Below are 27991 nucleotides of genomic sequence, written 5' to 3'. Positions count from 1 at the left end.
CCAGAACAACCCGAATTGGTTGAAACCACTGAAGTCATTGAAACAATTGAAGAAACATCTGAAGATGAAAAGAAAACTGTCAAAAAAATTAAAAAAATTAAGAAACCCAAAATCTCAAAAGATATGATTGGTTTAGAATCGACTGATCAACCAGTAGTCCAAGATTTAATTGAAGAAGAGATCAAACCAGAAGATGAATCGAAAATTGAAACGGTAACAAAGAAAAAGATATTGAAAAAACCAAAGCAAAAAGAATCAGTTACCGAAATTCCAGAAACAGAAGAAAAAGATGTGATCGAAGAAATTAAAACCGAAGTTTTTGAAGAGATCATAGATTTGCCTGATGATGAAGACGAAATAACAGAAGAAGTAGTAGAAGTGACGCCTAAAGGTGAGACAAAAGTCAGCAAAAAGGTCAAGAAAGTTAAGAAACCAAAGAAAGAATCGATTCCTATTGCAGAAGATAAACAAATACCTGAGGAAATTATTGAACCAGTTGATCAAGAAGAGATGACCGAAATAATCGAAACAGTGGAAGTAACACCAGAAGGAGAAAAGAAAGTAATCAAAAAGATTAAGAAAGTCAAAAAACCTAAAATTGAAAAACCCAAAGAAGAAACGATTACAATTGAAGATGATGAACCCGGAAAACCTAAAGAAGAAAAAATAACCGAAGAAACGTCAGTCACTGTCACTGAAGAAATCATCGAGCTTCCTGATGAAGAAGAAATCAAACCAAGTGATGGAAAAGAAAAACCAAAAAAGAAGAAAGTTATCAGACGAAAATCTAAAACAACAGACATCACTGAGGAAATGATTGAATTAAAACCGACTGAGGATGTTCTTGATGAGCAAAAACCTGAAGAAGAGATTAAACCAGACATCGAATCCAAAGTTGGTGTAGAAACAAAGAAAAAATTAGTGAAAAAATTGACAAAACCAAAAGAGCCAACAGCTGAAGAACAAAAACCAGAGGAAAAAGAAATAACCGACGAAACAACAGTCACTGTCACTGAAGAAATCATTGAGCTTCCTGAGGATGTTAGACATGAGGATGAAGAAAAACCAAAGAAAAAGAAAAAAGTCATCCGACGAAAATCAAAATCAGATGAAGAAACAACTGAAGAAATGATTGAATTGAAACCGAGCGAGGAAATTCACGATGAGCCGAAACCTGAAAAAGAAATTCAACCTGACATTGAATCCGAAGTCGATGTTGAAACAAAGAAAAAATTGGTTAAAAAATTGACCAAACCGAAAGCTGAACTACAAGAAGCTGGTGAAAAAGAGATAACCGAAGAGACTACAGTCACAGTGACAGAGGAAATCATTGAACTTCCAGATGAAGAAGAAATAAAACCAAGTGAGGAAAAAGAAAAACCAAAAAAGAAGAAAAAAGTGATCAGACGAAAATCCAAACCCGATGAAGAAACAACGGAAATTACAGAAGAAATGATTGAATTGAAACCAACCGAAGAAATTCTTGATGAACAAAAACAAGAAGAAGAAATTCAACCTGATATTGAATCTGAAGTTGGTGTTGAAACAAAGAAAAAATTAGTGAAAAAATTGACCAAACCAAAAGAGCCAACAGCTGAAGAACAGCAACCCGAAGAAAAAGAAATATCCGAAGAAACAACAGTTACTGTCACCAAGGAAATTATCGAGCTTCCTGAAGAAGAACAAATAATGCCCAGTGACAAGAAAGAAAAACTGAAAAAGAAAAAAGTCATCAGACGCAAATCCAAACAAGATGAAGAAACGCTAGTCACCACAGAAGAAATGATTGAATTGAAACCAACCGAAGAAGAAATTCCTGAAGAAGAAGAGATAGAAATAATCCCAACAATTGAAAAGACACCAGACGGTGAAAAGAAAGTGATCAAAAAGTCTAAAAAAGTGAAAAAATTAACAGATGAAAAACCAATAAAAGAGGAAACAGAAATATCGGTAACAATTGTTGAACAACCAGAACAAGTGGAAATGATTGAAACAACAGAAGTCATTGAAACAGTAGAAGAAACACCAGAAGGTGAAAAGAAGATTGTGAAGAAGATTAAGAAAACGAAAAAGCCAAAGGTAACGGATGAGATGATAAGTTTAACGCCGTCAGATGAACCTATCGCGAAAGATATCATCGAAGATGAAATCAAGCCTGATATTGAATCAGATGTCGGTGTTGAAACAAAGAAAAAATTGATTAAAAAATTAACGAAACCAAAAGAACCGACAGATGAAGAACAAAAACCAGAAGAAAAAGAAATAACTGAAGAAACGACAGTCACTGTCACTGAGGAAATTATTGAGCTTCCTGAGGATGTTAAACCTGAGGAAGACGGCGAAAAACCGAAGAAAAAGAAAAAAGTCATCAGACGAAAATCTAAACCAGATGAAGAAACAACAGTCATCACTGAAGAAATGATTGACTTAAAACCAACAGAAGAAGCTCCTGAAGAGGAAGAGATGGAAATAATCGAAACAATCGAAGAGACACCAGACGGTGAAAAGAAAGTGATCAAAAAGACTAAAAAAGTTAAAAAAATCAAAGGTGAAAAACCATTAGTAGAAACAGAATTGCCAATTGAAGGTGAAATTATTGAACAACCAGAAGAAGATGATACGACCCAGATAATTGAAACAGTAGAAGAGACAACAGAAGGGGAAAAGAAAGTGGTGAAAAAGATTAAAAAAGTGAAGAAACCAAAAGATGAAATACTGAAACCAGAAACTGAAGAATCGAAACCAACTGAGGAAGAAATCACAGAAATATCTGAGTTACCAGAAATGATTGAAACGACTGAAGTAATCGAAACAGTAGAAGAGACACCCGAAGGTGAAAAGAAAATTGTCAAAAAGATTAAAAAAGTAAAAAAACCGAAAGTCGAAAAGATTATTGAAGAAGAATTAAAATCAGAAGCAGTTGCAGAAGAAAAACCGAAAGAAGAAGAAATCACAGAGCAACCTGAACATAAAGAAATGATTGAAACTACAGAGATAATTGAAACGATCGAAGAAACACCAGAAGGCGAAAAGAAAGTGACCAAAAAGATTAAGAAAGTAAAGAGACCAAAGGTAACAGAGGAAATAATTTCCTTGAAACCATCAGATGAACCGGTCATAGAAGAGTCAATCGAAGAAGAGATTCAACCAGAATCAGAATCCAGGATTGACAAAGAAACCAAGAAAAAGATTTTGAAAAAACCAAAACGAAAAGAATCAATCACAGAAATTCCAGAAAGCGAAGAAAAAGAAATTTCCGAAGAAATCAAAACCGAAATCTTTGAAGAAATTATTGAATTGCCAGATGATGAACAAATATCAGAAGAAATGACAATCGAAGAAACACCTGAAGGCGAGAAAAAAGTTACCAAAAAGATTAAGAAAGTGAAAAAACCAAAAGAGGAAAAGATCGTTGAAGAAGAACAAAAAGTAGAAGTTGAAGCAGAAATCATAGAAAAACATGAACACCCAGAAATGGTCGATAAAATCGAGGTCATCGAAACAGTTGAAACAACACCCGAAGGCGAAAAGAAAATTGTCAAAAAGACTAAGAAAGTTAAAAAACCGAAAGATCAGAAACCAATGGAAGGTGAAATCATTGACCAACCTGAAGAAGAAACGATTGAAACTATCGAAACTATAGAAGAGACACCTGACGGTGAAAAGAAAACTACCAAAAAGATCAAAAAGGTAAAAAAGACAAAAGAAGGCAAGATTATTGAAGAAGAAATGAAACCCGAATTTATGGAATCCAAACCAACTGAAGATGAAAAACCAAAAGAAGAAGAAATCACAGAAAAACCTGAACATCCAGAAATCATCGAAACTGTTGAAACGACACCCGAAGGTGAAAAGAAGATTGTCAAAAAGATCAAAAAAGTGAAAAAACCGAAAGAAGAAAAACCTATGGAAGAATCAATTGAGGATGATAAACCTGAGAAAATTGTGGAAAGACCAGAAGAAGAAGACACGACTGAGATAATTGAAACAATTGAAGAGACACCAGAAGGAGAGAAGAAAGTGATCAAAAAAGTTAAAAAAGTAAAGAAATTGAAGCAAGAGGATAAACCGGAACAAGATGTTGAAGTTCAAGAAAAAGAAATAACCGAAGATACCACAGTCACTGTTACTGAAGAAATTATTGAGCTTCCTGAGGATGTTAAACCTGAAGATGAAGAAAAACCGAAGAAAAAGAAAAAAGTAATAAGACGAAAGTCTAAACCAGATGAAGAGACAACAGTCATGACTGAGGAAATGATTGAATTGAAACCAACTGAAGAAGCTGCTGGGGAAGAAAAACCAGAAGATGAAATCAAACCTGATATTGAATCAGAAGTCGGTATTGAAACAAAAAAGAAATTAGTGATAAAATTGAAAAAACCGAAAGAACCAACAGGTGAAGAGCAGAAACCAGAAGAAAAAGAAATAATCGAAGAAACGACAGTTACTGTCACTGAGGAAATCATCGAGCTTCCTGAAGAAGAAGAAATCAAACCAAGTGAAGAAAAGGAAAAACCAAAAAAGAAAAAAATCATCAGACGAAAATCCAAACCAGATGAAGAAACAGCAGTCATCACAGAAGAAACGATTGCATTGAAACCGATTGAGGAAGTTCTCGAGGAGCAAAAACCAGAAGAAGAAATCATTGAGCTTCCTGATGATGTTAAACCTGAAGAAGACGAAGAAAAACCAAAGAAAAAGAAAAAAGTCATCAGACGCAAGTCTAAACCAGAAGAAGAAACAACAGGCATCACAGAAGAAAAAATCGACTTAAAACCATCGGAGGAAGAAATTCCAGAAGAAGAAGAAATCCAAATAATCGAAACAATCGAAGAGGCAGCAGATGATGAAAAGAAAATGATCAAAAAGACTAAAAAAGTGAAAAAACTTAAAGGTGAAAAACCAACGGAAGAAACAGAATTTCCAAGTGAAGATCAAATCATCGAACAAAGCGAAGAATTAGAGACGATTGAAACAATCGAAACTATTGAAGAGACCCATGACGGCGAAAAGAAAGTGATCAAAAAGATCAAAAAAATACGAAAGACAAAAGACGGTAAGATTATTGAAGAAGAATTGAAACCCGAATTTTTAGAATCAAAAACTACTGAAGAAGAAAAACCGGAAGAAGATGAAATCCAAGAGCAACATGAACATCCAGAAATGGTCGAAACAATCGAGGTCATCGAAACAGTTGAAACGACACCCGAAGGCGAAAAGAAAATTGTCAAAAAGACTAAGAAAGTTAAAAAACCGAAAGTAACTGAAGAAATCATAGGCTTGAAACCGTCAGATGAGCCAGTTGTAAAAGAATCTATTGACGAAGAAATCAAGACTGAAATTGATTCAGATGTTGGTGTTGAAACAAAGAAAAGATTGATCAAAAAAATGACAAAACCAAAACCAGAAGTTCAGGAAGCTAGTGAGAAAGAAATAACAGAAGAAACAACAGTAACTGTCACTGAGGAAATTGTTGATCTACCTGAGGATGTTAAACCTGAGGAAGACGGCGAAAAACTGAAGAAAAAGAAAAAAGTCATCAGACGAAAATCCAGACCAGATGAAGAAACGACAACCATCACAGAGGAAATGATTGAATTGAAACCAACCGAGGAAGAAATTCCAGAAGAACAAGAGATAGAAATAATCGAAACAATCGAAGAGACATCTGACGGTGAAAAGAAAGTCATCAAAAAGACTAAAAAAGTCAAAAAATTCAAAGATGAAAAACCGTCAGAAGAAACATTGCCAATTGAAAGTGGTAAACCGGAGGAAATAGTTGAACAACCAGAAATGATCGAAACGACTAAAGTAATCGAAACAGTCGAAGAGACACCAGAAGGGGAAAAGAAAATCGTGAAAAAAATAAAGAAAGTGAAAAAATCAAAAGAACCAGAAAGCGAATTGCAAAAAGCTGATGAAAAAGTCATAACAGAGGAAATGATTGAAATGAAACCTACTGAGGAAATTCTAGAGGAGCAAAAACCAGAAGAAGAGATTCAAGCAGACATCGAATCAGAAGTCGATGTAGAAACCAAGAAAAAATTGGTTAAAAAATTGAAAAAACCAAAAGCTGAACTACAAGAAGCTGAAGAAAAAGAAATAACCGAAGAAACAACAGTCAATGTGAAAGAGGAAATCATTGAACTTCCAGATGAAGAAGAAGAAATAAAGCCTAGTGACGAAAAAGAAAAACCGAAAAAGAAAAAAGTCATCAGACGAAAATCAAAACCAGATGAAGAAAAGATTGCATTGAAACCAACGGATGAACTTCACGATGAACAAAAACCCGAAGAAGAGATACACATTATTGAAACTATTGAAGAAACACCTGACGGTGAAAAGAAAGTGATCAAAAAGACTAAAAAAGTGAAAAAATTCAAAGATGAATTATCAATAAAAGAAGCATTCGAAGATCAAATCATCGAACAAAATGAAGAAGAAACTATCGAAGAGACACCTGACGGTGAAAAGAAAACTATTAAAAAGATCAAAAAAATAAGAAAGACAAAAGAAGGTAAAATCATTGAAGAAGAATTGAAACCCGAATTTGTAGAATCAAAACCACCTACTGAAGAAGTAAAACCTAAGGAAGAAGAAATTATAGAACAACCTGAACATCCAGAAATGTTTGAAACAATCGAAGTAATCGAAACAGTTGAAATGACACCAGAAGGTGGAAAGAAAATTGTCAAAAGGACTAAGAAAGTTAAAAAACCAAAAGTAACGGAAGAAATTATAGGTTTGAAGCCGTCAGATGAGCCAGTCGTAAAAGGATCAATTGAAGAAGAAATCAAGCCTGAAATTGATTCAGATCTCGACAAAGAATTAACCGAAAAGACTACAGTCACTGAAGAAATCATTGAACTAAAACCTATTGACCAAAAAGAAAAACCGAAAAAGAAAAAAGTCATAAGACGCAAATCTAAACCAGATAAAGAAACAGCAGTCATCACAGAGGAAATGATTGAATTGAAACCGACAGATGAACCTCCTGGGGAAGAAAAACCAGAAGAAGAGATACAACCAGACATCGAATCAGAAGTCGGGGTTGAAACAAAGAAAAAATTAGTGAAAAAATTGACCAAACCAAAAGAACCGACAGCTGAAGAACAGAAACCAGAAGAAAAAGAAATAACCGAAGAAACAACAGTCACTGTCAGTGAGGAAATTATCGAGCTTCCTGATGAAGAAGAAATCAAACCAAGTGATGGAAAAGAAAAACCAAAAAAGAAAAAAGTCATCAGACGCAAATCCAAACCAGATGAAGAAACAACAGAAGTTACAGAAGAAAAGAAACCATCCGAAGAAGAAATTCCTGAGGAAGAAGAGATAGAAATTATTGAAACAATCGAAGAGACACCTGACGGTGAAAAGAAAGTGATCAAAAAGACTAAAAAAGTGAAGAAACCAAAAGATGAAAAGATCATTGAAGAAGAAATGAAACCAGAAGCTGTTGAAGAAGAAAAAACTAAGGAAGAAGAAATCATTGAACAACCTGAACGACCAGAAATCATAGAAACTACAGAAGTTATCGAAACAGCGGAAGAGACACCTGACGGTGAAAAGAAAATTGTCGAAAAGATTAAGAAAACGAAGAAGCCAAAAGTAACGGATGAGATAATAAGTTTAACGCCGTCAGATGAACCTATCGTGGAAGAATCCATCGATGATGAAATTGAACCTGATATTGAATCTGAACTTGGTGTTGAAACAAAGAAAAAATTAGTGAAAAAATTAACCAAACCGAAAAAACCATCCGCTGAAGAACATAAACCGGATGACAAAGAAATAACCCAAGAAAATACAGCCACTGTCATCGAGGAAATCATCGAGCTTCCTGATGAAGAAGAAGAAAATAAACCTGGTGATGATAAAGAAAAATCGAAGAAAAATAAAAAAGTTATCAGACGCAAATCTAAACCAGATGAAGAACCGACCCTTATCACTGAAGAAATGATCGAATTGAAATCGACTGAGGAAGTTTTCGAGATGCAAAAACCTGAAGAAGAGATTCAACCAGACATCGAATCTGAAGTGGGTGTAATAACAAAGAAAAAATTAGTTAAAAAATTGACCAAACCAAAAGAGGCAACAGCAGAAGAACAGAAACCAAAGGAAAAAGAAATTACCGAAGAAACAACAGTAACTGTCACTGAAGAAATCATCGAGCTTCCTGAAGATGTTAAACCTGAAGGCGAAGAAAAACCGAAGAAAAAGAAAAAAGTCATCAGACGTAAGTCTAAACCAGATGAAGAAACAATAGCCATCACAGAAGAAATGATCGAACTGAAACCAACCGAAGAAGAAATTCCAGAAGAACAAGAGATAGAAATAATCGAAACAATCGAAGAGACACCTGACGGTGAAAAGAAAGTCGTTAAAAAGACAAAAAAAGTAAAAAAATTCAAAGATGAAAAACCAATGGAAGAATCAATATCGGAAGAAAAATCCTTTGAAAAAGAAAAACCTGAGGAAGGAGAAGAAATTACTGAGCAACCCGAGCAACCAGAAATGATTGAAACTATCGAAGTTATTGAAACTATTGAAGAAACACCCGAAGGTGAAAAGAAAGTTGTGAAAAAGATCAAAAAAGTAAAGAAACCAGCCAAAGAAGAAGCTAAACCTATTGAAAGTGATGAGCCAACATTATCCGATGAACAACCTGTTGACGATCAACAAAAATCATCGAAACGAATAATACGTCGAAAATCTCAACCCGATCAATTATCATCTGTAACTCCATTGGAAATAATAACCGAAATAAAACCGGATGAAGAAACTACTGAAAAATCAATTGAAACAATCGAATATCCATCAATGGAACGGGAAAAAGATGAAGATTTTTCGGTGACATATAAAACCGAAGAATTTGATATGCCAGAAAAAATGACGAAAAAAATTCGTAAAATTAAACCATCATCATCAAGAATTGGTAAACGTTTGCCAAAATCCAGCGATGACGATGATGATGATAAAATTGGCAAAGATTCAATTGTTACGATTGAAACAATTGAAGTTATGATGATCGACAGTAGTGATGTTGATGATGATGAAAAAGACAAAGATCTCGTTGTTGTTGAAAAAATTTCTACAAAAGAAAAACCGAAAATAATTATTAAGAAAATAACCAAAACGAAGCCAAAAGTGGATGATGAAAAATTGGCCAAGGATGATGATGAATTGATGTTGACGACGACAACGGATATACAAACAACAGTGATTGGCGAACAACCAACTGATAAATTCGAAACTGAAAAACTTGATGAGCTCGAAGAAGAAGAACATCAACGGGTTAAAGAAGAAGAAATTATTGTTCAGGACGAGGATAAACCGAAAACAATCGACGAAGATGCTGATCAACAAAAGCAAAAATTACCGAAAAAGAAGAAAATTCTGCGAAAAAAATCCAAATCGGAAATCAAACCAGAAACTGAAGATGAAAAAACAACGGTAGTACCAGCAGATATCGGCGATTTGATCGATATTAATCTGGAAAAATCATCATCACCATTGATGGACAATGAAGAAATCATTTCAAAACAAGGTAAGAAATCTTTTTCTTCAACAGATGCTACTTGTTGTTTTTCTATGTTATTTTAGGTTTGTTTTTTTGCTGGACGCTTTGCATTGATTGATTGATTGATTGATAAAAAGGGATAAATCGCAATGGAACTATCCAAATAAATACGCTAAATCAAAAAAAAAGCTTTAAAATTTTCATGTCGGTATTTATGAAATTCAAACAACAACAACGAAAAAATTATAAAAATTTTCTTTAATTTTAATTTTTATTGAATTTTTTTTTTAATTTTAATTTAATTTTTTTGTCTTTTTTATCTTTCCACCACCACCAATAAAAAATCAATCTCGGTCATTTTTTATTTGAAATTTTTTATTTAAATTTTATTCAAATTTTATGTTATTTTAATGGCAAAAATCAAAACAAACTTTTGAAAAAATTTCATTAATAATTCTTATTCTGCTTTATTTTTTACCTTATTCCGTTATTTTTTTCATTGAAAAATCCATAACAGAAATTCAACAACCAATTGTTGATGAACAAGAGATACCTGTACAATTTGTTTCGTTGGAACCGGTAATTCAGGATGAAAAACCTAAAACGGATGACCAGGTGAAGCAGGAATCGACAGGTAAGCATTCTGATTGGGGAATAAAATAGAAAAAAATTAATCAATTTTTTCGAAATTTAAAGTAACATTTATATCACCTGATGAATTACGAATATCACCAATTGAAGATGAAACGGTTGAAACAGTACAACCATTATCGACAATTGCAGATGTAAAAGATTTAAAATCATTAATACTGAATGAATGTTGTTTAGCTGAATCATTCAATGAGAAATCAACAGTCAAAACAATTATACCTGTACCGGAAAAAATTACTGAACAAATTGTATATGATATATCATTTGAAAATTTTACAAAAATATTGAAAAAAATTGATAAACCAGAACCCGAACAACCAGAAAAAGAACAGGTGTCAATAAAGCTAAATCTAATTACACCTGTAATTGCATTTGATAAAACAAAAGATTATATAATACCATTAGAAATTAAAGGTGAACAATTGAAAAGATTTGAACAACATATGATACGGGAACATCATTTAGATGAGAAAATATTAGAAGAAATGAAACAACAACAAACGAATGATCAACAACAACCAATTGAATGTCGTACGAATATTAAATTACAATTAAGTCAATGTTATGCAACAGTAACTGAAACACCATTGTATGAAACATATGCAAAATTGGAAGAATTTGACCATGGAATTCCAGAAGAAACAACAAAATCGATTGATGAACAACATCATGAAACATATTCCCTGATACAAGAGGAAACATTTGTATTTGAAACATGTAAACCATTCCAGGTTACAGATGAAATATGCCAGGCAAAAGAAATTTTGGATGAACCCGAAAAACCATTAGACAAAAAATCAGTGGAAGAAGAAAAACCCGAAAAACCAAAGAAAAAAACGAAAAAACCAACCAAAGAACCCGAAATTAAACGTGATTCATCATTATTGATTGAAGAAATTTCAGTTGATGAAGAAGAAAAACAGCAGCGAAAACCAAAAACCAAAGATGAAAAGCCTGTTATATCATTATATCAGGAACAACGTGATGTAAAAATCCAGATAGCAACAGATGATGATTTGGAAATTAAAGATTTATCCGATGATAATGATGATGATTTATCCCGGATTGATATGTCAGGTAAAATTGAATTAATTAGTGAAGATGATGATTACCTGAAATCCCTAGGTGATGAAATGGAATTATTACCCAAAGAAGAAGAAGAAGAAGAAGGAGAGGAGAAAATAGATCAACCAGAAGAGAAGAAAAAATTGAAAAAAATGAAAAAAGTTTCAAGAAGAAAATCCAAACCAACCACCGAAGATGAGAAGGTAGAGGTGGAAAAGCCAAAATTCGTAACAACCGAAGATTTGATTGATTTGAAAATGACCAAAGACGAAGAAGAAATTCCATTTGAAGATGAAATACATCCAGATATTGAATCAGAAATTGATGTTGAAACAAAAAAGAAAGTTATCAGGAAAATGCGACCAAAAGAACAATTTGTTACAGAATTAGAAGCAGTTGATCAAAAAGAAATAACAGAAGAAATTAAAACAGAAATTTTTGAAGAAATTATTGAATTACCATCGGATGAACAACCTGTTGATGAAAAACCAGTTGAGAAACCAGAGGAAAAAGAAGAAGTGGAAAAACGTAAAAAAGGTAAAAAAGTGATTCGACGAAAATCAAAACCAGATGTTTTGGAATCTAAACCTGTGGAAGAATCGACAGTAATTACCGAAGAAATAATTGAATTGAAACCAAGTGAGGAAGTTCTTGAGGAGCAAAAACCTGAAGAAGAAATTCAACCTGATATTGAATCAGAAGTTGGTGTTGAAACAAAGAAAAAATTAGTGAAAAAATTGACCAAACAGAAAGAGCCAACAGCTGAAGAACAAAAACCTGAGGAAAAAGAAATAACTGAAGAAACGACAGTAACTGTGACAGAAGAAATCATCGAGCTTCCTGAGGATGTTAAACCTGAGGAAGAAGAAGAAAAACCAAGGAAAAAGAAAAAAAGTCATCAGACGCAAGTCTAAACCAGATGAAGAAACAACAGCCATCACAGAGGAAATGATTGAATTGAAACCAACCGAAGAAGCTCCTGGGGAAGAAGAGATACAACCTGACATCGAATCAGAAGTCGGTGTTGAAACAAAGAAAAAATTGGTTAAAAAATTGACCAAACCAAAAGAACCAACAGCCGAAGAACAAAAACCCGAGGAAAAAGAAATAATCGAAGAAACGACAGTCACTGAGGAAATCATCGAGCTTCCTGATGAAGAAGAAGAAATCAAACCAAGTGAGGAAAAAGAAAAACCAAAAAAGAAGAAAACAATTTGTCGCAAATCAAAACCAGATGAAGAAACAACAGTCATCACAGAAGAAGTGATTGAATTGAAACCAAGTGAGGAAGTTCTTGAGGAGCAAAAACCTGAAGAAGAAATACAACCTGACATCGAATCAGAAGTCGGTGTTGAAACAAAGAAAAAATTAGTGAAAAAATTGACCAAACCAAAAGAGCCAACAGCTGAAGAACAAAAACCTGAGGAAAAAGAAATAACTGAAGAAACGACAGTAACTGTGACAGAAGAAATCATCGAGCTTCCTGAGGATGTTAAACCTGAGGAAGAAGAAGAAAAACCAAGGAAAAAGAAAAAAGTCATCAGACGCAAGTCTAAACCAGATGAAGAAACAACAGCCATCACAGAGGAAATGATTGAATTGAAACCAACCGAAGAAGCTCCTGGGGAAGAAGAGATACAACCTGACATCGAATCAGAAGTCGGTGTTGAAACAAAGAAAAAATTGGTTAAAAATTGACCAAACCAAAAGAACCAACAGCCGAAGAACAAAAACCCGAGGAAAAGAAATAATCGAAGAAACGACAGTCACTGAGGAAATCATCGAGCTTCCTGATGAAGAAGAAGAAATCAAACCAAGTGAGGAAAAGAAAAACCAAAAAGAAGAAAACAATTCGTCGCAAATCAAAACCAGATGAAGAAACAACAGTCATCACAGAAGAAGTGATTGAATTGAAACCAAGTGAGGAAGTTCTTGAGGAGCAAAAACCTGAAGAAGAAATACAACCTGACATCGAATCAGAAGTCGGTGTTGAAACAAAGAAAAAATTAGTGAAAAAATTGACCAAACCAAAAGAGCCAACAGCTGAAGAACAGAAACCAGAGGAAAAAGAAATAACCGAAGAAACAACAGTCACTGTCACAGAAGAAATCATTGAGCTTCCTGAAGATGGTAAACCAGAAGACGAAGAAAAACCAAAGAAAAAGAAAAAAGTCATCAGACGAAAATCTAAACCAGATGAAGAAACAACAGAAATCACAGAAGAAATGATCGAACTGAAACCAAGCGATGAAGAAATTCCAGAAGAAAAACTAACTGAAGAAGAAGAAGTCCAAATTATCGAAACAATCGAAGAGACACCGGACGGTGAAAAGAAAGTGATCAAAAAAACTAAAAAAGTCAAAAAATTTACAGATGAAAAACCCAAATCTGAAGAAATTGTTGAGCAACCAGAACAAGTGGAAATGATTGAAACGACAGAAGTCATTGAAACAGTAGAAGAAACACCAGAAGGCGAAAAGATTGTCAAAAAGATAAAGAAAACAAAAAAGTCAAAGGTAACGGATGAGATAATAAGTTTGACGCCGTCAGATGAACCTATCGTGGAAGGAACTATCGAAGAAGAAATTCAACCTGACATCGAATCTGAATTAGGTGTTGAAACAAAGAAAAAATTAGTGAAAAAATTGACGAAACCAAAAGAACCATCCGCTGAAGAACAGAAACCTGATGACAAAGAAATAACTGAAGAAACAACAGTCACTGTCACTGAGGAAATCATCGAGCTTCCTGATGAAGAAAAAGTAATAAAGCCAAGTGATGAGGTAGAAAAACCGAAAAAGAAGAAAACAATCCGTCGAAAATCTAAACCAGATGAAGAAACGACAGTCATCACAGATGAAGTGATTGAATTAAAACCGACTGAGGAAGTTCTAGAGGAGCAAAAACCAGAAGAAGAGATTCAACCAGACATCGAAGAAGAAGTTGATCTGGAAACAAAGAAAAAATTAGTGAAAAAATTGAAAAAATCAAAAGAACCAACAGCAGAAGAACAAAAACCTGAGGAAAAAGAAATAACTGAAGAAACGACAGTCACTGTTACTGAAGAAATCGTCGAGCTTCCTGAGGATGTTAAACCTAAAGATGAAGAAAAACCGAAGAAAAAGAAAAAAGTAATCAGACGAAAATCTAAACCAGATGAAGAAACTACTGACATCACTGAGGAGATGATTGAATTGAAACCAGCCGAGAAAGAAATTCCTGAAGAAGAAGAGATAGAAATTATCGAAACAATCGAAGAGACACCTGACGGTGAAAAGAAAGTAGTGAAAAAGACTAAAAAAGTCAAAAAAATCAAAGATGAAAAACCAATTGAAGAAACAGAACGGCCAATTGAAAGTGAAATTATTGAACAACCAGATGAAGTAGAAATAGCCGAAAAAATTGAAGAAACACCAGAAGGGGAAAAGAAAGTGATCAAAAAAGTGAAAAAACAGAAAAAAGAAACGATTGAAGAAGAAAAACCGAAACCCGAAGTTGTAGATTCCAAATCTGTTGAAGAAGAAAAACCTATCGAAGAAGAAATCTCAGAAAAGCCTGCACCAGGAGAAATAATTGAAACAGTTACTGTCACTGATGATTTGAGCGAGCTTCCAGAAGAAATTAAGATGACTGAAGATGAAGAAAAACCAAAGAAAAAGAAAAAAGTAATAAGACGAAAGTCTAAACCAGATGAGGAAACAACAGTCATCACTGAAGAAATGATAGAATTGAAAACAACCGAAGAAATTCTAGATGAACAAAAACCAGAAGAAGAGATACAACCTGACATCGAATCCGAAGTCGGTGTTGAAACAAAGAAAAAGTTGGTTAAAAAGTTGACCAAACCAAAAGAACCGACAGCTGAAATACAAGAAGCCAGAAGAAAAAGAAATAACCGAAGAAACGACAGTCGCTGTTACTGAAGAAATAATCGAGCTTCCTGATGAAGAATGAAAATAAAACCAAGTGAAGATAAAGAAAAACTGAAGAAAGAAGAAAACAAGTCATCAGACGAAAATCAAAACCAGATGAAGAAACAACAGTCATCACAGAAGAAGTGATTGAATTGAAACCAAGTGAGGAAGAAATTCCGAAGAACAAGTTCAAGAAGATGAAATCAAACCAGAGATTGAATCCGAAGTCGGTGTTGAAACAAAGAAAACAAGTGGTTAAAAAATTGACCAAACCAAAAGCTGAATTACAAGAAGTTGAGGAAAAAGAAATAATCGAAGAAACGACAGTCACTGTCACTGAGGAAATTATCGAGCTTCCTGATGAAGAAGAAGAAGAAATCAAACCAAGTGAGAGACGAAAAGAAAAACCAAAAGAAAAAGAAAAAAGCCATCCGACGCAAGTCTAAACCAGATGAAACAGAAGAAAAATTGGAACCAGAAGAAGAAATCCCAGAAGAAACAATTGATCAAGAAATCTCAGAACCAGAAAAGAAAGTTGAGAAAAAGAAGAAGAAAAAACCGAAAACAGAACAAATGATTGAAATAATTGAAATTTATGAAATTGTTGAATTAATTTCGGAAATTGAAATTGTTGAAGGAAAAAAGAAAAAAGTACATAAAATTAAACGAATCAAAAAACCTGAAACAATTGAATCGATTGAATATGAAGAAGAACCGGATGATCGAATAATTCTTGATCAAAATGATAAACCAGAAAAATTGATTCGAAAAGTGAAAAAACGGGAAAAACCTGATGAAGAAATGATACCAGAACAACCAGAAGCGACAGAAATCGTTGAAACAGTTGAAGAAATTGAAACACCCGAAGGTGAGAAAAAAGTTGTGAAAAAAGTAAAAAAGACGAAGAAGGAAACTGGTGAAATTGAACCATTGGATGAAGAAGAACCAGAAGAAATTATTGAAACAATTGAAGAATTTGAAACACCCGAAGGTAAACAAACTATATTGAAAAAAGTTAAAAAATCAAAGATTAAAGTTGAAGAAGAAAAAGTGAAAAGTGATGAAGAAGAAGAAGAAGAAGAAAAGGAAATTGAAGATAAACCAAAGAAAATGAAAAAATCTAAAAAACCTAAAAAAGATGAAGAAACGACAACCATCACAGAAGAAATGATTGAATTGAAACCAACCGAAGAGGCTCCAGAGGAAGAAAAACCTGAAGAAGAGATACAACCTGACATCGAATCAGAAGTTGGTCTCGAAACAAAGAAAAAATTGGTGAAAAAGTTGACAAAACCAAAAGAACCAACTGCTGAAGAACAAAAACCAGAGGAAAAAGAAATAACCGAAGAAACGACAGTCACTGTCACCGAGGAAATTATTGAGCTTCCAGATGAAAAAGAAGAAATAAAGCCAACTGAAGAAAAAGAAAAACCAAAAAAGAAGAAAGTCATCAGACGCAAATCTAAACCAGATGAAGAAACGACAGTCATCAAGGAGGAAATGATTGAATTGAAACCAACAGAAGAAGCTCCTGGGGAAGAAAAACCAGAAGAAGAGATACAACCTGACATTGAATCGGAAGTCGGTGTTGAAACAAAGAAAAAATTGATTAAAAAATTAACGAAACCAAAAGAGCCAACAGCTGAAGAACAAAAACCAGAGGAAAAAGAAATAACCGAAGAAACGACAGTCACTGTTACTGAAGAAATTATCGAGCTTCCAGATGAAGAAGAAATCAAACCAAGTGAGGAAAAAGAAAAATTAAAAAAGAAGAAAACGATTCGACGAAAGTCTAGACCAGATGAAGAAACAGCAGTCATGACTGAAGAAATGATCACATTGATACCAACCGAAGAAAAACAGCCTGAATCAGATGAAGATTTAGAAATTCAACCAGTACCCGATTCAAATATACAAATAGAAACAAAAAAATTGGTTGCAAAACAAAAACGTAAAACTTCCAAACCAGATCTAATGGAAAAAGAAGGTGAAGAAAAAGAATTAATGGAAGAAACTACTGTAGAAGTATTCGAAGAAATTGTTGATTTTCCTGATGAAACAAAACCAAGTGAAGAAATATCCGAAGAAAAACCGATCGAAGAAAAGAGTCCAGAAGAAAGTAAACCAAAGAAACCATCAAAGAAAATCAGACGAAAATCGAAACCTGAAATCACTGATGAAAAACCTGAAGAACCGAAATCGGTTGTTACCGAAGAATTGATTGAATTGAAACCAAAAGATGAAATTATTGAAACAAAAAAACCAGAAGATGAAATTCAACCAGAACTTGAAGAAACAAAACTAGATGTGGAAACAGTGAAAAAGACAGTGAAAAAATCGAAACCGAAAGAGTCAGTGACAAAATTGGAAGAAGAAAAAGAAGATAAAGAAATAAGTGAAGAAACACAAGTTGAAGTAACCGAAGAAATCATTGAATTGCCTGGTGAAGAACATAAACCAGAAGAAAAACCTGAAGAAGGTAAACCAAAGAAACCATCGAAAAAAATTAGACGAAAATCGAAACCAGAAATCACAGAGGAAAAACCTGAAGGAACCGAAAATCCACGACAACTGAAGAACTGATTGAGTTAAAACCAAAAAGATGAAATCGTTGAAGAGGAAAAACCAGAAGAAGAAATTCAACCAGAACTTGAAGAAACTAAATTGGAGGTGGAAACAGTAAAAAAGACTGTGAAAAAATCAAAACGCAAAGAATCAATGACAAAACTAGAAGAGGAAAAAGAAGATAAAGAAATCAGTGAAGAAACACACGTTGAAATAACCGAAGAAATTATAGAATTGCCTGGTGAAGAACAAAGACCAGAAGAAAAGATAATTGAAGAAATTCCAGAAGAAAAACCTGAAGAAGATAAGCCAAAGAAACCATCGAAGAAAGTTATACGACGAAAATCGAAACCAGAAATCACAGAGGAAAAACCTGAAGAACCAAAACCTGTGACAACTGAAGAATTGATCGAATTGAAACAAAAAGATGAAATCGTTGAAGAGGAAAAACCAGAAGAAGAAATTCAACCAGAACTTGAAGAAACTAAATTGGAGGTGGAAACAGTGAAGAAAACTGTGAAAAAGTCAAAACGCAAAGAATCAATGACAAAACTAGAAGAGGAAAAACAAGAGAAAGAAGTCACGGAAGAAACAGAAGTTGAAGTAACCGAAGAAATCATCGAATTACCTGGCGAAGAACATAAACCAGAAGAACAAAAACCTGAAGAAAAACCAGAAGAAGGTAAACCAAAGAAACCATCAAAGAAAATTAGACGAAAATCAAAACCAGAAATCAGTGAAGAAAAACCCGTGACAACTGAAGATTTAATTGAGTTGAAACCAAAAGATGAAATTATTGAAGAAAAACCCGAAGAGAAAATTCAACCAGAACTTGAAGAAACCAAACTGGATGTGGAAACAGTAAAGAAAACTGTGAAAAAATCAAAACGCAAAGAATCAGTAACAAAAGAAAAAAAAGAAGACAAAGAAATAAGTGAAGAAACACAAGTTGAAGTAACCGAAGAAATCATAGAATTGCCTGGTGAAGAACAAAAACCAGAAGAAAAGATAATTGAAGAAGAAATACCGGAAGAAAAACCTGAAGAAGGTAAGCCAAAGAAACCATCGAAGAAAGTAATACGACAAAAATCGAAACCAGAAATCACAGAGGAAATACCTGAAGAACCAAAACCTGTGACAACTGAAGAATTGATCGAATTGAAACCAAAAGATGAAATCGTTGAAGAGGAAAAACCAGAAGAAGAAATTCAACCTGAACTTGAAGAATCAAAAGTGGATGTGGAAACAGTGAAGAAAACTGTGAAAAAGTCAAAACGTAAAGAATCAGTGACAAAATTGGAAGAAGATAAAAAAGACAAAGAAATCAGCGAAGAAACAAAAGTTGAAGTCACCGAAGAAATCATTGAATTGCCTGGTGAAGAACTAAAGCCAGAAGAAGAAATACCTGAAGAAGACAAACCAAAAAAGCCTTCCAAGAAAATTAGACGAGAATCAAAACCAGAAATCACTGAAGAAAAACCTGAAGGACCAAAATCTGTGATAACTGAAGAATTGATCGAATTGAAACCAAAAGATGAATTTATCAAAGAAAAGCCTGAAGAAGAAATTCAACCAGAACTTGAAGAAACTAGATTGGATATTGAAACAGTAAAGAAAACTGTGAAAAAATCAAAACGAAAAGATTCAGTTACGAAATTTGAAGAAGCAAAAGATGAAAAAGAAGTTACTGAAGATACAGAAGTCACTGTAACACATGAAATTATTGAACTTCCTGGTGAAGAGGAAAAACCAGAAGAAATAATAACGGAAGAAGATAGACCTGAAAAAGGAAAGCCAAAGAAACCTTCAAAGAAAGTCATTCGAAGGAAATCAAAGACAGAAATCAGTGAAGAAAAACCTGAAGAACCGAAATCAATTGCCACTGAAGAACTGATTGAATTAAAACCAAAAGATGAAATCCTTGATGAAAAGCCCGAAGAAGAAATCCAACCAGAACTTGAAGAAACTAAATTGGAGGTTGAAACAGTGAAGAAAACTGTGAAAAAATCAAAACGTAAAGAATCAGTGACAAAATTGGAAGAGGAAAAGAAAAGAAAGAAGTCACTGAAGATACACAAGTCACAGTAACCGAAGAAATCATCGAATTACCTGGCGAAGAACAAAAACCAGAAGAAATCATCAAATTTCCAGATGAAGAAAATAAACCAGAAGACATGATAACGGAAGAAAAACCAGAAGAAAAAACTGAAGAAGGTAAGCCAAAGAAACCATCAAAGAAAATTCGTCGAAAATCAAAACCAGAAATCAGTGAAGAAAAACCTGAAGAACCAAAGCCTGTAACAACTGAAGAATTGATCGAATTGAAACCCAAAGATGAAATCGTTGAAGAGCAAAAGCCAGAAGCTGAAATTCATCCAGAACTTGAAGAATCTAAGGTTGATGTGGAAACAGTGAAAAAGACAGTGAAAAAATCAAAACGGAAAGAATCAGTGACAAAATTGGAAGAGGAAAAAGAAGACAAAGAAATCAGTGAAGAAACGAAAGTTGAAGTGACCGAAGAAATTATTGAATTGCCAGGAGAAGAGCAAAGACCAGAAGAAGAAATACCTGAAGAAGAAGGTAAACCAAAGAAACCATCGAACAAAGTAATACGAAGAAAATCGAAACCTGAAATTACAGAAGAGAAACCTGAAGAATTGATCGAATTGAAATCAGATGATGAAATTATCGAAGAAAAGCCTGAAGGAGAAAAACCTGAAGAAGATAAAATAGAAGAAAAGCCCGAAGAAGGTAAACCAAAGAAACCATCGAAGAAAATAAGACGAAAATCGAAACCAGAAATAAGTGATGAGAAACCGGAAGAACCAAAATCGATTGTCACCGAAGAACTGATTGAATTGAAACCAAAAGATGAAATTATTGAAGAGAAGTCAGAAGAAGAAATTAAACCAGAACTCGAAGAAACAAAAATGGATGTTGAAACAGTGAAGAAAACTGTGAAAAAATCAAAACGCAAAGAATCGGTCACAAAATTAGAAGAGGAAAAAGAAGACAAAGAAATCAGCGAAGAAACAAAAGTTGAAGTAACCGAAGAAATCATAGAATTACCTGGTGAAGAACATAAACCAGATGAAGAAATACCTGAAGAAAAACCTGAAGAAGATAAGCCTAGCGAAGAAAAATTTCCAGAAGAAAAGATAATTGAAGAAGAGATACCTGAGGAAGGTAAACCAAAGAAACCTTCAAAGAAAGTCATTCGACGAAAATCAAAGCAAGAAATCAATGAAGAGAAACATGAAGAACCAAAATCAATCGTCACCGAAGAACTGATTGAATTAAAACCAAAAGATGAAATCATTGAAGAAGGAAAACTAGAAGAAGAAATTCAGCCAGAGCTTGAAGAAACAAAACTGGATGTGGAAACAGTTAAGAAAACTGTGAAAAAATCAAAACGAAAAGAATCAGTGACGAAATTAGAAGAAGAAAAAGATATAAGTGAAGAAACGAAAGTAGAAGTAACCGAAGAAATCATCGAATTACCTGGTGAAGAACAAAGACCAGAAGAAGAAATACCGGAAGAAGGTAAACCAAAAAAACCTTCTAAGAAAATTCGACGAAAATCAAAGCCAGAAATTACAGAAGAGAAACCTGAAGAATTAAAACCAAAGGATGAAATTATCGAAGAAAAGATTGAAGAAGAAAAACCTGAACAGGATAAAATAGAAGAAAAGCCCGAGAAAGATAAACCAAAAAAGCCTTCCAAGAAAATCAGACGAAAATCAAAGCCAGAAATCAGTGAAGAAAAACCTGAAGAACCAAAATCAATTGTCACCGAACAACTAATTGAATTGAAACCAAAAGATGAAATCTTTGAAGAAGGAAAACAAGAAGAAGAAATTCGACCAGAACTTGAGGAAACCAAACTGGATGTGGAAACAGTGAAAAAGACAGTGAAAAAATCAAAACGCAAAGAATCGGTTACAAAATTAGAAGAAGAAAAAGAAGACAAAGAAATCAGTGAAGAAACAAAAGTTGAAGTAACCGAAGAAATCATCGAATTGCCGGGTGATGAACAAAGACCAGAAGAAAAAATAATTGAAGAAGAAATACCGGAAGAAAAACCTGAAGAAGGTAAGCCAAAGAAACCATCGAAGAAAGTAATACGACGAAAATCGAAACCAGAAATCACAGAGGAAAAACCTGAAGAACCAAAACCTGTGACAACTGAAGAATTGATTGAGTTGAAACCAAAAGATGAAATCGTTGAAGAAGAAAAACCAGAAGAAGAAATTCAACCTGAACTTGAAGAATCAAAAGTGGATGTGGAAACAGTGAAGAAAACTGTGAAAAAGTCAAAACGTAAAGAATCTGTGACAAAATTGGAAGGAGAAAAAGAAGATAAAGAAATCAGCGAAGAAACAAAAGTTGAAGTCACTGAAGAAATCATTGAATTGCCGGGTGATGAACAAAGGCCAGAAGAAATAATTGAATTACCAGATGAAGAAAAGAAACCTGAGGAAGAAATAACCGAAGAAAAACCTGAAGAAGATGGTAAACCAAAGAAACCATCGAAGAAAATTAGACGAAAATCAAAACCAGAAATCAGTGAAGAGAAACCTGAAGAACCAAAATCAATCGTCACCGAAGAACTAATTGAATTAAAACCAAAAGATGAGATCATTGAAGAAGGAAAACCAGAAGAAGAAATTCAGCCAGAGCTTGAAGAAACCAAACTAGATGTGGAAACAGTGAAAAAGACTGTGAAAAAATCTAAACGTAAAGAATCAGTGACAAAATTAGAAGAAGAAAAAGAAGATAAAGAAATCAGCGAAGAAACAAAAGTTGAAGTCACTGAAGAAATCATTGAATTGCCGGGTGATAAACAAAGGCCAGAAGAAATAATTGAATTACCAGATGAAGAAAAGAAACCCGAAGAAGAGATAACAGAAGAAAAACCTGAAGAAGGCAAACCGAAGAAACCTTCAAAGAAAGTGATTCGAAGAAAATCAAAACCAGAAATAAGTGATGAGAAACCTGAAGGACCAAAATCGGATGTAACCGAAGAACAGATTGAGTCAAAACCAAAAGATGAAATCATCGAAGAAAAACCTGTGACAACTGAAGAATTGATAGAATTGAAACCAAAAGATGAAATCATCGAAGAAAAACCTGTGACAACTGAAGAATTGATAGAATTGAAACCAAAAGATGAAATTATCGAAGAAAAGCCTGAAGAAGAAATTCAACCAGAACTTGAAGAATCTAAAGTGGATGTTGAAACAGTGAAGAAAACTGTGAAAAAATCAAAACGCAAAGAATCGGTCACAAAATTAGAAAAGGAAAAAGAAGACAAAGAAATAAGTGAAGAAACACAAGTTGAAGTAACCGAAGAAATTATTGAATTACCTGGCGAAGAACATAAACCAGAAGAAGAATTACCTGAAAAACAACCTGAAGAAGATAAGCCTAGCGAAGAAAAAGTTCCAGAAGAAAAGAATATTGAAGAAGAAATACCTGAAGAAGGTAAACCAAAGAAACCTTCAAAGAAAGTCATTCGACGAAAATCAAAACCAGAAATCAGTGAAGAGAAACCTGAAGAACCAAAATCAATCGTCACCGAAGAACTAATTGAATTAAAACCAAAAGATGAGATCATTGAAGAGAAAAGACCAGAAGAAGAAATAAAACCAGAACTTGAAGAAACTAAAGTGGATGTGGAAACAGTGAAGAAAACTGTGAAAAAATCAAAACGTAAAGAATCAGTGACAAAAGAAGAAAAAGAAGACAAAGAAATAAGTGAAGAAACACAAGTTGAAGTAACCGATCAAATTATTGAATTACCTGGCGAAGAACAAAGACCAGAAGAAAAGATAATTGAAGAAGAAATACCGGAAGAAAAACCTGAAGAAGGTAAGCCAAAGAAACCATCGAAGAAAGTCATTCGAAGAAAATCAAAACCAGAAATCACAGAAGAGAAACCTGAAGAACCAAAAGCTGTGACAACTGAAGAATTAATTGAATTAAAACCAAAAGATGAAATCATTGAAGAGAAAAGACCAGAAGAAGAAATAAAACCAGAACTTGAAGAAACTAAAGTGGATGTGGAAACAGTGAAGAAAACTATGAAAAAATCAAAACGTAAAGAATCTGTCCCGAAATTGGAAGAAGATAAAGAAGACAAAGAAATCATTGAAGAAACACAAATTGCAGTGACTGAAGAAGTAATCGAATTGCCTGGCGAAGAACATAAACCAGATGAAGAAATACCCGAAGAAGATAAACCTGAAGAAGGTAAACCAAAAAAGCCTTCCAAGAAAATTAGACGAAAATCTAAACCAGAAATCGTGGAAGAAAAAATTGAAGAATCGAAACCTGTGACTACTGAAGAAGTGATCGAATTAAAACCAAAAGATGAAATTATTGAAGAGAAGAAGCCCGATGAAGAAATTCAACCAGAACTTGAAGAAACAAAACTAGATGTCGAAACAGTGAAGAAAACTGTGAAAAAATTAAAACGAAAAGAATCAGTGACAAAATTGGAAGAGGAAAAAGAAGATAAAGAAATAAGTGAGGATACACAAGTTGCAGTGACCGAAGAAATCATTGAATTTCCCGGCGAAGAACAACGACCAGAAGAAATCATTGAACTTTCCGATGAAGAAAAGAAACCAGAAGAAAAGATAACGGAAGAAAAGCCGGAAGAAAAACCTGAAGAAGATAAGCCAAAGAAACCATCAAAGAAAATTCGGCGAAAATCAAAACCAGAAATCAGTGAAGAAAAACCTGAAGAACCGATTGTTACCGAAGAACTGATTGAATTAAAACCAAAAGATGAAATTTATTGAAGAGGAAACAAAACCAGAAGATGATGAAATCCGACCAGAACCAAAAGAATCATTGGTTGAAATTGAAACACAAAAAGTAATCAAAAAATTAAAACGAAAAGATTCAAAACCAAAATTAGAAGAAATTAAAGAAAAAGATCTGACTGTTGATGATGAAACAATAGTAAAAGTAAGTGAAGAAATTATTGAATTACCGGGTGAAGAAAAACCGCAACCAGTTGAATCAGTGGCAGAAGAACCAAAAGAAGAAAAGCCTTCAGAAGTTTTGATTCAACCTGAACAACCACAACAAACAACAGAAGATAAACCAAAACGACCATCGAAAAAAATTATTCGTAGAAAATCTCAACCAGAAAAACCAAGTGAAGAAGAAGAAATTAAACCCGAAGAACTGATAACAGCAGCGACACCTGTTGCAATGGAAACATCAATTGAAACAGCAAAACAACCAGAATTAGTTGAATCACGAATGGAAGAAATACCTAAAGATAAACAAATTGATGAACAATCAAAGGTAATTGTTTCGGAAGAAATTCTGGAAATTCCAATTGAAGAAAAACCAAAAGAAGAAGAGAAGAAATCACCGGAAAAATTTCCAGAGGAAAAACCACTCGAAGAACTGAAAACCGAAGAAACATTGAAATTGTTGAAACCATCAATCGAACCTGAAGAAGAAACAACGGTTGAAGAAGTTATCAAATTGAAACCAAAAATCGAAAAACCTACTGACGAATCAATTGAAAAAGTAGTTGAGTTGAAAAAAGAAACTATTGAACAACCTGAAATTGTTTCTGTCGAAGAAGAAATTGTTCAACAATCAAAACCACAAACGATTGATGATGAACCAAAGAAACCAAAAAAGATTTTACGTCGAAAATCAAGTGTTAAAATTTTTGAAGAACCAAAACCTGAAGAAAAACCAAAAGATGAACAGATTCCGGAAGAAAAATTAGAAATTGAACAGAAAATAATTACCGAAACCGTATCGAAACCAAGTGAAGAACAACCATCAGTTGAACAGCCAGAATTGGAAGAAAAACCAAAAGAACCAGAAGATATTGTGGAAGAAAAAGTTGTCGAAACAACCACTGTAATTGAAGAAAAGAAGAAAAAGAAATTAAGTGTTAAACGAAAATCTAAACCCGATATTATGGATGAAAAGAAACCTGAAATTGAAATGATTAAACCGAAAGAAGAAGAACAACAACCAGTAAAACCAAAGGAAGAAAAAGTCGATGAACCAAAAATAACCAAAGAATCCACAGAGGTATCGACGGAAGAAGTAATTGAACTAAAACCAACTGTTGAAGACAAAGAAGAAGAACCTATTGAATCAATTAGTTTTAAATTGGAAAAACCAACTGTTGAAGAAATTGTTGAAGAATTAATTCAATTGAAACCAGAAGAAAAACCCAAAGAACCAGATATAAGTTCAACGGCAGAAATTGTTGAACAAAAACCATTGATTGATGAAGATAAAAAACCGAAAAAAATTATTCGTCGAAAATCAAGTACTAAATTAGAACCACAGCCAAAAGAAGAAGAACAGGTTCCAGAAACAAAACCCGAAGATGAAATCAAACCTGAAGCGCCTGCACAGATAACGGTTGTTGAAACTAAACAACCTGAACGTAAAGAATCTTTGCCCAAAATTGAAGAAATTGAGAAAAAAGATTTGATCGAAGATGTTACCACAACAACAACCGAAGAAATTATTGAAATTCCACAAAGCCAGAAGAAGAAAAACCAGAACCAAAACCAGAGGAAGAAAAGAAAGAGGTAACATTCAAATTACCGAAACCAAGTGAAGAAGAACCGATGGAAGAACAGGTAATAAAATTGAAACCAAAACCAGTGGAAGAATTGGATGAAACAACAGTTGAAGAAATGATCAAATTAAAACCTTTGGTAGTGAAAGAAGAATCACCAGAAATTGTTGAACAAGTGATTCGATTGAAACCAACACCAACTGATGAAGAAACTCAAGTTGACGAAGTAATTAAAATTGAAAAAAGAAAAAACCAAAATACCGGGACGAAATAACAGTGGAAAAGTAATTGAACAAACGCCACAAATGGAAGACGAAGAAAAACCCGAAGAAGAGGAAAAACCAAAAGAAGAAGAAAAACCAAAGAAGAAAAGCCAAAACCCGAAGAGAAACCCGAAGAAGAGGAAGAAAAACCGAAAAAAGTTATTCGTCGGAAATCTAGTACAAAATTAGTGGACAAAGAGCGACCAAAAGAAGATGAAAAAATTGAACCAGAAGAAGAAGAAGTGATTAGATCAGAATCACCTGTAATTGAAACAGTGAAAAAAATGGAAGAAAAACCAAAACGAAAAGAATCGATAATTGAATTGAAGAAACCTGATGAACAAAAAGAAGAAACAATTGAAACAACTACAACAACATCGGAAGAAATTATTGAATTACCTGAAGAACCAAAGAAAGTTGTTGAAGAAAAGATTGAAGAAAAACCAAAAACTGAAACACAAATTACTGAAGAGAAAAAACCGAAAAAATTAAGCATCAAACGAAAATCAAAGCCGGATATTATGGATGAAAAGAAACCTGTAGAGGAAAAACCAGAACCGAAACCCGAAAAAGAAAAGCCAAAACCAGAACCAGAAGAAGAAAAAGGAAGAAAAAGTGACATTCAAATTACCGAAACCAAGTGAAGAAGAACCGGCAGAAGAACAAACAATAAAATTGAAACCAAAACCAGTAGAAGAACAACCTGAAGATATGACCGTTGAAGAAGTAATCAAACTAAAACCTTCGGTTGTTGAAGAGTCGGAAGAAGAAGAAGAAACTGTCGAACAAGTGATTCGATTGAAAAAACCAACAGAAGAAATTGTCGAACAAATTGATGAAGTAATTCGATTGAAACCAAAAGAAAAGATTGATAAACCAGAAGAGATTTCAGTGGAAAAAATTGTGAAACAAATTCCATTAGTTGAAGAAAAAATTGAAGAACCAAAAGAAGAAGAAAAACTAAAAAAAGAACCTAAGAAAGTTGTTGAAGCAAAAATTGAGGAAGAATCGAAGATTGAAACACCAATTACTGAAGAGAAAAAACCAAAGAAATTGAGTATCAAACGAAAATCTAAACCAGATATTATGGATGAAAAGAAACCAGAAGAAGAAAAAGAAAAGTCAAAACCCGAAGAGGAAAAAACGAAACCCGAAGAAGAAAAGCCAAAGCCAGAGGAACAACAAAAGCCCAAAGAAGAAAAGCCAGAACCTGAAGAAGAAAAGCCGAAACCCGAAGAAGAAAAACCAAAAGAAAAGCCTAAGAAAGTTGTCGAAGAAAAACTTAAGGAAGAACCTAAAACTGAAACACAAATCACTGAAGAGAAAAAACCGAAAAAGTTGAGTATCAAACGTAAATCTAAGCCTGATATTTTGGATGACAAGTAGACCAGAACCAGAACCGAAACCCAATTGAAGAAGAAAAGCCAAAATCAGAAGA

At 33.8% G+C, this 27991-nt stretch overlaps 6 protein-coding genes across 8 annotated transcripts in view; all 6 read left to right on the top strand.

Annotated features, from left to right (window-relative positions):
• LOC113789094 (uncharacterized) lies at positions 1-15542 on the top strand. Its single transcript, XM_075823240.1, is given in 5 exon segments — positions 1-9547; positions 10038-10154; positions 10217-12132; positions 12134-12980; positions 15455-15542. Coding segments are annotated over 4 exon segments (12258 nt in total). The 5' UTR covers positions 1-123; the 3' UTR covers positions 12935-12980; positions 15455-15542.
• The window catches only part of LOC142645864 (uncharacterized), a 51698-nt gene extending 25394 nt beyond the window's left edge, over positions 1-26304 (top strand). Inside the window, exon 2 of the mRNA XM_075823313.1 lies at positions 25133-26304. Coding sequence (XP_075679428.1) covers positions 25133-26304 — 1172 coding nt within the window. The remainder of the gene's footprint in view (positions 1-25132) is intronic.
• On the top strand, positions 13004-15542 carry LOC142645842 (uncharacterized). The gene is given in 5 exon segments (XM_075823251.1): positions 13004-15114; positions 15116-15185; positions 15188-15231; positions 15234-15326; positions 15329-15542. Coding segments are annotated over 5 exon segments (2373 nt in total). The 5' UTR covers positions 13004-13029; the 3' UTR covers positions 15410-15542.
• Positions 15511-24647, top strand: LOC142644825 (uncharacterized). Of its 3 annotated transcripts, XM_075823245.1 has the most exons (3): positions 15511-17695; positions 21484-22785; positions 22846-24585. In XM_075823245.1, the coding sequence occupies exons 1-3, from the start codon at positions 15511-15513 to the stop codon at positions 24519-24521; spliced, it is 5163 nt and encodes a 1720-aa protein (XP_075679360.1). In that variant the 3' UTR covers positions 24522-24585. The 3 variants fall into 3 exon arrangements, with proteins under 3 accessions (XP_075679360.1, XP_075679362.1, XP_075679361.1); XM_075823247.1 differs by having other exon boundaries at positions 15577-17695; positions 21484-24647; XM_075823246.1 differs by lacking the exon at positions 15511-17695 and adding an exon at positions 19890-20279 and having other exon boundaries at positions 20466-24626.
• On the top strand, positions 17737-19803 carry LOC142644826 (uncharacterized). Its single transcript, XM_075823253.1, has one exon. The coding sequence runs from the start codon at positions 17869-17871 to the stop codon at positions 19801-19803; it is 1935 nt and encodes a 644-aa protein (XP_075679368.1). The 5' UTR covers positions 17737-17868.
• Positions 26305-26339: 35 nt separating the features above from the next.
• On the top strand, positions 26340-27939 carry LOC142645863 (uncharacterized). Its single transcript, XM_075823312.1, is given in 3 exon segments — positions 26340-26516; positions 26583-27167; positions 27169-27939. Coding segments are annotated over 3 exon segments (1533 nt in total).
• Positions 27940-27991: the final 52 nt, after the last annotated feature.

This window comes from Dermatophagoides pteronyssinus, unplaced genomic scaffold (genome assembly GCF_027571235.1).
Source record: "Dermatophagoides pteronyssinus isolate colony J.1.1.1.1 unplaced genomic scaffold, Derpt_VIB-CSIC_2022.12 sq0025, whole genome shotgun sequence".
NCBI classification, from domain to species: Eukaryota; Metazoa; Arthropoda; class Arachnida; order Sarcoptiformes; family Pyroglyphidae; genus Dermatophagoides; species Dermatophagoides pteronyssinus.
The sequence above is the reverse complement of the archived record's forward strand: the minus strand, read 5'-3'. Positions and strand labels throughout refer to the sequence as shown.

What these genes read in the sequence shown, in the direction of transcription:
- LOC142644826 (XM_075823253.1), top strand. Translation starts at nt 17,869, where the DNA reads ATGACAAAACTAGAAGAGGAAAAAGAAGATAAAGAAATCAGTGAAGAA.
- LOC142644825 (XM_075823245.1), top strand. Translation starts at nt 15,511, where the DNA reads ATGAAGAAGAAGAAGAAATCAAACCAAGTGAGAGACGAAAAGAAAAAC. An exon ending in AGAAATCACAGAGGAAAAAC is followed by an intron (nt 17,696 to 21,483) that starts CTGAAGGAACCG and finishes GTGAAGAAAAAC; the next exon opens with CTGAAGAACCAAAATCAATT. An exon ending in TGAAATCATCGAAGAAAAAC is followed by an intron (nt 22,786 to 22,845) that starts CTGTGACAACTG and finishes TCGAAGAAAAAC; the next exon opens with CTGTGACAACTGAAGAATTG.